Source organism: Ceratosolen solmsi, unplaced genomic scaffold (assembly GCF_000503995.2).
Source record: "Ceratosolen solmsi marchali unplaced genomic scaffold, CerSol_1.0 scaffold39, whole genome shotgun sequence".
Taxonomy (NCBI): Eukaryota; Metazoa; Arthropoda; class Insecta; order Hymenoptera; family Agaonidae; genus Ceratosolen; species Ceratosolen solmsi.
This window is the reverse complement of record NW_011948433.1, coordinates 2,546,252-2,556,332: the sequence shown is the minus strand read 5'-3', so window position 1 is coordinate 2,556,332 and position 10,081 is coordinate 2,546,252. Positions and strand designations below refer to the sequence as shown.

At 33.1% G+C, this 10,081-nt stretch overlaps 1 protein-coding gene across 7 annotated transcripts in view; it reads left to right on the top strand.

Moving 5' to 3' along the window:
- tn (tripartite motif containing protein thin) overlaps window positions 1–10,081 on the top strand; it is a 50,302-nt gene that overhangs the window by 16,110 nt on the left and 24,111 nt on the right. For 6 of the 7 annotated variants that reach the window (XM_011502516.1, XM_011502515.1, XM_011502520.1 and 3 more), the window contains exons 3-7: window positions 636–820; window positions 1,719–1,952; window positions 3,901–4,250; window positions 5,511–5,789; window positions 8,664–8,702. In XM_011502516.1, coding sequence (XP_011500818.1) covers window positions 641–820; window positions 1,719–1,952; window positions 3,901–4,250; window positions 5,511–5,789; window positions 8,664–8,702 — 1,082 coding nt within the window. In that variant the 5' untranslated portion in view covers window positions 636–640. The remainder of the gene's footprint in view (window positions 1–635; window positions 821–1,718; window positions 1,953–3,900; window positions 4,251–5,510; window positions 5,790–8,663; window positions 8,703–10,081) is intronic. The other variant, XM_011502521.1, reaches the window with a different exon arrangement.

The window sequence follows — 10,081 nt, the reverse complement described above, 5'->3', positions numbered from 1 at the left end:
TTTTTTTTTTTCTTTTTTTTTTTTTTTTTTTTTTTTTTTATTAATTTAATGAGACGTTCGAGGAGACGAGAGCTTTTAAATATTGTAAAATAATAATTATATCGGCGATTTGTCTTTTTGGCATATCCTGGCATAAAGAAAGCCTTCTTTTCATTAAATAACATCTATTAATCACGATCCATTGTCGTACACTCTTCCTCTACTCTTCCACACCGCGCCCTCCCCCCACACCCACCCCACCCACCCACCTCTTCGCCAAACCCCAACTAAGACTTTGTCCGATGCGACATTCTAGATCTTGGAAATGCAATGTCAATTACCTTGACACTAACCGGCATTTCACATTTCACATTTCACATTTCACATTTCACATTCACATTGCTCTCTATTAAAACAACATACTCAGCCATATTTATCATTTACGGTCGAAGGAATAGCGTGTAAAGGCCATTGTGCGCATGTGCGTAAGCGATACGGCCACATCGAGTGAAACGTTATCTCGCATTTTTAGTCGTATATTTGGTGAGATAATTGGCCGATATCTAAGTAAGATAGGACACTACAAACGCAGCGATAAATATCAATGGGGAAAGTCCTTGGGCGAGCCTTACAGTTTAGAATAATTTGATTTTCAGAAAGCATGGAGCAGTTCGAACAGCTGCTGACATGCGCTATCTGCCTGGACCGCTACAGGAATCCAAAACTTCTGCCCTGCCAACACAGTTTTTGTATGGAGCCCTGTATGGACGGTTTGATCGATTACGTTCGTCGACAGGTCAAATGTCCAGAATGCCGTGCCGAACATCGCATACCATACCAGGTACGTTTTGTACGAGGTATTTTTTTTTTCCGCCCTGGTGCTTTTGACACTTTTGTCACGAGCCGATGATTAAGCTTTTAGCTGAAACATTCAAACGCCAGCGGCGGCTATCCCATTTTCCTCGTCCCCCGAGTTTTTGTTTTTATTCGCCTATAGTCCGTCGCTTAGACTACTTGTATTTATCATCGCGGGCAATTTGCGAGAGAGTAAAGTGACGTAAGATATCCGAAGATTATCGGTATGAACAAATAGTCGAAACATTAAGAATCTATAAGCAACAAATATTTTTATTATTTAAGCTTATTGTTAAGAACATTAAGTTATACGTGACACGTATACGAAATTAATGCCACCCAATAAGCTTACGAGCAAAGGATTTTCCATAGAAACAAATAATCGCAATTTTAATAATTGCAATTTTTTTCTGATAATACGGCAAGATTATTCGATTGAATTTAATTATAAAGAATTGCGCTATTATCGTAAAATACGCATAAAATGTTCATAATCCAAATTTGTACTAGGCCCAACGATCTACTGCATTTCAACAAACGAATTGCAATGATAAAAAGAGGAAATTAATAAAGTAAAAAAAAAAAAAATTAAAGAAAACAAGTAAAAAATAGTATTAGCAACAACGTGTAAATTGCTCAATTACAACAATAATAAAAATAATGATGTTACGAAGGAAAAAATTTTTTAATGTTGACTGTGATTCGCTTGCAAACGCAACATACGCGTTTATCCTTATATATCCTTATAGCTATATATTTATATAGCAGTCGCGGAATATCGGCTTATTAAATAATCTAGAATAAAGACGAATCTCGGGTAGAGCGGGTGAAATTTGTCTCCTCGAGCGTGAGATTAAATCAAACGGCATTAATTAATTTCGCAGGGCGTGCAAGCCTTCCCCACCAACGTCACGCTTCAACGCTTCCTCGAGCTGCACATCGAAATCACGGGGGAACTGCCGGATCCCACCAGCGGCCAAATTATGGAACGCTGTAGCGTTTGCTCCGAGAAGAGTTACTGCAACCTCTGCGCTCACTGCGAGAAAAAGTGCTGCTCGGAATGCAAGGAGGAGCACATAAAGATACTCCGGAAGAACATTGGGAGCATTAATTCGCAGGTGAGACTCTTCTGCGTTGATCGGCTTCGTTATTTATCTCGTTCGTTCTATTTCATTAGGCGCGAAATATTTTTAAATGGCCGTCAACTCCCATGCAATAATAATACGCCCTTAAATTATCACGGTGACCTAACTAGTTTATCAGTAATGAAAAATCGGCCAAACTAATCGATAACCTCGCAAAGAATCGATGAACAACGTTGTTGTATTGATAATTTCTGCTCGTAAGTACATCTGTGGAAAAAGGCCACCGGCAATAGGTGAATGATAATAATAATAATGAAAATTAACAACAATAATGATAATGATAATGATAATTATAATGATAACAACAACAGCAGCAGCAGCAGCAACAGCAACAACAACAACAACAATAACAACAATAATGATATTAATGCGTATCTATCGAAGTTACGTAATCCCTAACTTATCGGCCGGAAGTACGTACCTGCTGAGGAGTGTATTTTTTGAAGGCCGGCATGTTACCAACCGGTTTGTAATTCCAAAACTAGCTAATCCCTTTCGGTTTCAACGTAGACTAGATTCTTGCAATTGGACTGCCTTGAATTTGTCACGAAACTTCTTTGTCAAATCTGTAATTGGATATTATCGCTATTTAGATTGATATATTAGTATTGTTCATTGGACACCAAACTTTCATAATACATATTACATAATATTGGTCTTATTTTGTTCATTTGTTATATATATATATATATATATATTTTTTTTTTCTTTTTCTCATTGCAAACGATGTTAATCAGACGTTACCAATACATTGAATTACCAATGGCCATATAAGTGAAATTTGATTGGAAAAATGGCCAAATCCAAAAAATACAAGCGATTGATTCACTCTATTTTGTAACTATTGCACTAGTGCACTTTATCATCGCGAATATACTACGAATTATATCTCTTATAATAATTTTCGCCAGAAGTTATCTTAACTCATAGTTTCTAACCAAGATAGGTATGCCACTTGAGCTTTAACTTTCCCCTCCGAGTTGCGGTTATGTCCGACTCAGAAATTCTCCCCATAATGATTTTCTTTATGATATTCAAGACTAACGAGAAGGATATTACAAATTGGTCATTGTTAAGCAAAATCATTAAAAATTTTTATAATATTTTTAAAAACCATATATTTTTTATATGCTTTGAGAAAGATATTATCAGAAACGAAGGTGAGATATCTTTAAAGTCTCTTTACCTTTATATTAATCGATATTTCTGCTGAATTGTAAATAGAACGTTGTAATATTTTGTAATACTTGAGTAATTCTTCGGTTATCTGCAAAAATATAATGGTTTCAACGAATCAATTATCTATAAAGTGAAATCATTTTTTAATTTTTTTTTTTTTTTTTTAATTTTATTTAAATGGCTTATGTTAACATTACGAACAAATAAAAATTTATAGGCTACTAGAGGATTTAGATTTTTTTTTTTTTGAAATTTTTTGAAACAATCGAATGTTGTTTAGCCTAAAAGACAAATCAAAAAGCAAATATATATATATATATATATATATATATTCATTATATGGAAGGTAAACCGATAAATCTCATACTATAGATAGTATATTATCGAAAATAAATAAATCAAAATATAAATGTCAGATTAGTATTTAAATAAAATCATTATTTACTAGACAGACAAATATAATAATGCAAGGGAATGATAAATCTCAACTATAGATCTTTTAACATATAATATTTACAGCTTGTAAAATTTTGTAAAATAATAATAAAAGTCCATATGCCAGTTTAGTATACTCAAGCGTCTAAAAATTACTAAATGTCGCGATAATGAGATCTAATGGGTTTATCGGTATGGATCTTAACATTAAATCCTCGCCAATGTACTTTGCGCTGAAAATGCGATATTAAGACTAGACTTTTTAGTAAAACGAGGGTAAAGCATCCGCGTGATCCTGAATGTGCAGGTTCGCCGGGCATTACACAGATTGCAGGAGGCACTGGCGCAGGTCGAGAAGAACACTCTTGCCCTGCAGACGAACACGGCGTCGGTGAACGAGGAAGTTGACGAGATTTACAGGAGACTGAATAAGGCCTTGAAGGATCGCACGGAGTTCCTGCGCAACGAGATCGAGCGCTATTCCAGCACGGAACTCCGGGGCCTCATCCATCTTAAGGAGAATCTCGAGCAGGAGATCGCCAACATCCAGAGCAACTGCGACCTTGCCGATGCGCATATCAACGAAAACGTCCCTTGGGACGACAACGAGCTCCTGGACACCAAAGAATTATTCCTTCGTACTCTCGAATTCATAAGGTAATTTGGTCTAGACAAGCGTTTGTAAAATTAGAATAGTCGGGGGTTCTTGCCAAACCCTTATAGATAGGCATTATTAAATAAGGAATATCTTACTTCCCATCTATAATGCGAGTGAAGCTAAACGATTCGTCAATTATTACGTCCGATAGATTCTCCTAATAGATTTAATGATAATTTATTTGGATTATTTCACAGTTTTCTCATTAACTAACTTCATTAGAATTGAAATTGTACATAACTTTTGTTAATACAGTTTATTCTTGAAATTATTATTATTACTGTAGTCCAATCCTTTTCATGGTTAATAGACTAAATTACCCCATAGAATTAAACAAGTAAAAAATTACTTAAAAAGGCTTATGCTTTCTATAACAGTTAGTTATAATCCAAAGAAATTTTATAAATTAATAGTGTGATAATATCAAGGAGTCATATACCAATAAATTCTCATAATTTGCATTTAAAATTTAATCATAAATCTATTCCATTCGCTAATTAAAGTACTAAACTAGAATTATTTTTTTGACGCTATTTTGACACGCCCCATTTTGACGTTACCAATGAGAAAAAAATTTCCTACTCTTCCACTTAAATACAAAGTATCTTTATTAAGATCGATTACTAATGAATTGAGCACTAAATATTCGAATGTTTAATGTTATTAAGGCTATTGCAATGGATTAGTTAATAAATAATTTCAAATTGCAAAAGTTACTTTGCCCATTATATTGCTGATTAATCAGAAACATAATAATAATTGCTCTAATTGGACAAATATACATATATATATATATTTGTCCAAGGTCAGACGTAATTGTCTTAAATTGACAGCTCCTGCGTCTCTGCATACTATTAAAGTTTCTTTTAAAAGTTATTCAGGTCAAGTAACCATAATACTGATTATGTTAATAGCTCTGTAAAAGCCATTCGCACCCCAATAGCCCCGTACGAAAGAAAAAGTATACAGAAGCAGCAAAATGTTCGCAAATTATTTATCCGTAAAGCCCAATAACTCCGTGGGTACTTGGTCTTAATTCAAAATTAATGCAATAACTTTGGACGGCCATGTCGCAACAGACGTGCCTCACAAAATAACGGATAAGAAAATCCATCCCGAGAACAACAAACTCTCGTTACCCCTAGCCAAGATCAGAAGCCCCCGAACAAATCAATGCGTAAGCTCGACTCGCAAGCCCGGAATACAAAACCAAGGACTTGGAGCATTAAAGCTCAGGCGAAGAATGTTTATACCCCCAGGAACTTCGAGTACGAAGCCGGTGACTACGGCCGTCGCATGCGCTTCGTAATGACGCACGACCCGAACCAGCTGGTGATCCACGTCGCCGGCTACGGGGAGCTCAACATCAAGCCCGAGGTGGGGAGCAACGCGCTGCTCGGGAGCTCGAGCAGCCTGACGGTGCCCGGCGGCTCGCCAGGGCTCATGCGCAGCAAGAGCGACCATCGGCTCGCCTCCCAATACCGACAGCAGGACGACGACCGCACCCATGGCAGGAACCGTTACGTCCCCGACTACGAGTAAGTACAGATACAAAGCTTCGCCTATAACCCTACCGATCGTCATCCCCAGCACTCTGACCTCCGCGACGATTCGCGGCCTTTCGTCCCCAAGCCTTGACTATCCAAACTAGCGTAAGCCCTCGGGGCTGCTTTCAGTGGGTGGGAAAACTAGGGCGGGTGGGAGGTTGGGTTGGTTCCAGCCGCGAACATAACCTCAACAGCGCGTCTTACACTTGCGCACGTAGTCCTTCTCCACGATCAATAGCCGCTTCGACGAGACTCGCGCATTTTGCCATCGCGTACAAGATTTCACGGGCCTTGCCTTAATTATGTTTACATCTTCATGCATTCACATTGCCCGGCCATATTTACCCGCCTAAGAGGTTAGTTTGTAAACACCCCTTGGGTAGAGTCGGCTGCTGTTACTTTGGAGTGATAATCGATAGTGTACTCATTCTAATTCTCCTCAAGCTTCCCAAGCGTTATTTCACTTACGCGAGCACGGCATTCCACTTGCATAAATTGAGCACCAATTGATGCCTATTTCATCCCTAAATATCTTGATGGTTGCAAGGACTTTCGTGAATATACAAACGAGTTGTTGTCCTCAAGCATCTAGACAGTTTATTTTATTACTTGACGTAAGCGCTTAATAAATTATTGCATCATTATGAGGGTTCAAAGGAAGAAATATCTTACTTAGTTTTCAATATGAATTGACACTTTTACGTACTTTAGCATTGCTTTACGTTATTTCGCCAATCATTGCCGACAGCATTTCACATTCGCCTCTTGCTACAGTAGCTTTTCTTCAATATTTCCAAATTCTTTGAATTTCTTGAGCTCTGTCGTTGTATCGCGAGCTATTACGTACATCGAGGCATCTTCATTCTTTATACATTTTAATTATTACCAGTATTTTATCATTGCCGTAACATTCATGAAATTCATATATTTAAATACTTTTTCGGTAACTAATCAAGCTGGTATGGAAATATAAAAAATATACAAATACAAAATTCTTCGAATATTAATATTTATATATATATATATAAGAATTATTTAATAAAAATATGCTGATTATACTATCGTATTAGATCATTAAACAAGTGATTTAACTAATTACTAAAGAGATTACGAAAGAGAAACATAAATATATTGATTTTTCAATTGTCCTCCCGAAACTTCTCTTATCAAATAAGACAGTGTATTGACTTTGAAAAGAACTTCGCCTTAAATTACAAATGAAACCCAGTCAGACTTATCAAATTATCTTCCCTACTCTATGTGATTAAATATTTTTAAATTTAACAAACAGAATATTTAAAATTTTGTAAAACAAGATAAGATAATAAATTTCTAATAAACAAAATTACCATAACTAATGAAATTCAAGTACTTAAAAAAAAATAACCTATAGTTTTTATAGGTAAATTAAGAATTCTATATATATATATATATATATATATATATATATATATATATATATATATAGATAAATTGGTACATAATTACATAGTATTTCTAAAAGTAATCAAAAATGTCAATTTTTCTTAAAATAAGGAATATAATTATTCGCTAGGAAAATTTCTATTAATAATTCATTTATTATATTATATTTCGCAAGCAATGGAATGATAAATATAAAAACAAAATTACAATATGATAATCAATTATTCATAAACGAAAATATTATAATTTTTAATTACAGTCTCAAGCTCAGTGGAATAATATACATTAACAATTCATTAATTTATTTATAATTTTTTAAGACCGTTTGTATTTATTAGATAAGAGTTACCGGTAAAGTAATATATCATTTATTATATAATATTCATAATTTTTCATAATCAGTTTTTATAAAGCTTTTTCAATCAAATACTCACATTACTCACAATAACAAAGTCATATTCTAAATAAATTAGCTTCTCATTTTTCTATATATAAGAATATTATTTATGTAAAATTTTATAATGCTTAGTGTCTATAATATTAATACAATTAATTAATAAAATGTAAATCCATTTATGAAATTAATACCAATGACAACTATAAGGTTTCTTATTCAAAAACTAAAAATATAAAAAAAAACTTCATTTAATAAGGTTAATATTATGCATAAATTATTCGTAAAATATTACTAATAATGTTCTTTGACGTATGAATAATAACAAATATTTTTAATAATAAACAATATTTATAAACCCAAAAACGTTAAAGCTTTTGAAACTATTCTATTAAATAAAATATACATTGTGTTTTAAATAGCATAAAATAGTATATTTAATAATGTTAATTATATGAAAAAATATTTTTTTATTCTCTAATTATATTTGACGTAAAAATCTGAACAAATTTGTAATATAAATATACGAAAAATATAAAATAAATTACATATTAAAACTGTATAACGTTTTTAATATAATATGAACATCATTTGTTGACAAAGATTTATCAACATTAATATTGCTCGTCAATAGATAAATATATACATAAAATAAATCTAATAATTAACATTAGTATTAAAATTAATTAACAGCAGTAAATTGAATTTGATTTGAATTGAATAATTTGTTGCTGAATTAAATTGCGCTCTTACATAAAATTAATAGAATTACATTTTAAAGATAATAAGTATATTTATTATATTTTCTAAAATTGGTAATACAGTTATTCGCAAAATGATTACCCGAAATTATGTAGAATATTATATATAAATTATATAAAAGTTTATCTTTAAAAAGTAAATAATATCGAAGTATTTAATTAAAAACCGATTGTTATCTTTGAAATGCTATTTTATTTCATATTTGCTATAATCTGAAATTTAAATTATGCAAAATCAAAAAAAAGAAAAAAAACTAAAAACTCGACTTATTTGTTGGTTAACAGAAAAAACAAATCACAACTACAAGCTAAGCAACATTCAAGGTAATTATTTCTGATTTAAAGAAAGCTTTTATTTTTTCTGTACAATCAGAGAGTTTAGTAGTAAATCAATTATAAAAAAATTTTTTTTTTTCATATACATAAATATAATTTTCCTCTATATTAAATCTAAATATAAATAAAGCATCAGACTAATAAAAATATTAAAGTAAACTTTATTCATTTAGCTTTTAAGATTAGAGAAATAAACTTCTTTAAATAAACTTAAAGTCTGAATTTTATGAATTGAATTAAAATAGATCATTCTGGTGACATTCCAAAATCAATTTTCGGAACAAAATAAAGTGTCGAATAATTGGTAATTTTATTTATAGAAATTGTAAATGAATATAATAATAATATTTGTTCTTCCTACGCAGATAATTATTTTTATTTATGTAAATTATTTATTAATGATGTTTTTAAAATTTCAAAAAATTAACAATATACTTTTAATTTCTTTCAAATCGTAAATTTAACGTAATTAGATTTATACGGATCTATGCTTCAACAGTTTTATTTTTGTCCTCGTTTTACAAGTTTTTTTTATTTCTATCTCCATTGAAATACCATAAAACAGTGGAATTGAAAGCTTTGATTACTATATTATGTTTCACATTAGCAGTAATGTAAATAGAAAAGAAAAATAGGAATTTAGAATAGCAAGAAACAGCTACAATTCATGAAAACAACTGCTTCGCATATAATCGAATACTAGTCTAAAGATTGAAAGTTATTCCAACAAAATATCTCTCTTTTTCCTTTTTTTTTCTTCTTTTTTTTTAATCATGATTTAATAAAAAGAAAATAGTAACGTGCAAAGCGTATAGTATTGTACGGATCATAGTAGTGAATATTTAGAATACCATGGAGACATTAGACGTGTTACTTTGACCAACGTGTATTCTAAAGCATCATTTAGTCCGACAAATCGTAGTAGTTTAAAGAAAGCGATCGAGTATAGCTGAGGAGCCATCGTATAAAGAGGGACAAATTGTTGTTTCGCAAGAGTACAGCTCAACTTTGTCTGACAGAGTATACCGAGTGTTCCTCGGTCAACGTGGGCTCTTGGTCGGTTTTAGGCGTCGACAGCAGCAACGTTGACAGCGGTGGTGGCGACGGCAACGGCAACGCTGACGGCTGTGGTGGCGACGGCAACGGCAACGGCAACGGCGACGGCGACGGCGACGGCGACGGCGGCAGTGGTGGCAGTGGCTACGGCGGTGGCGACGATGGTGACGGTGATGATGGTGACGGTGACGCTGACGGTCACGAAGACGGTGACGCTGTCTGTGGCGGCAGCTCTAGTTAAAAGGGCTTCGATCGCTTGGTCTACGCAGATTATTTTGGCACGGTGCCATCGCGAGAAAGAGATAGGGAAA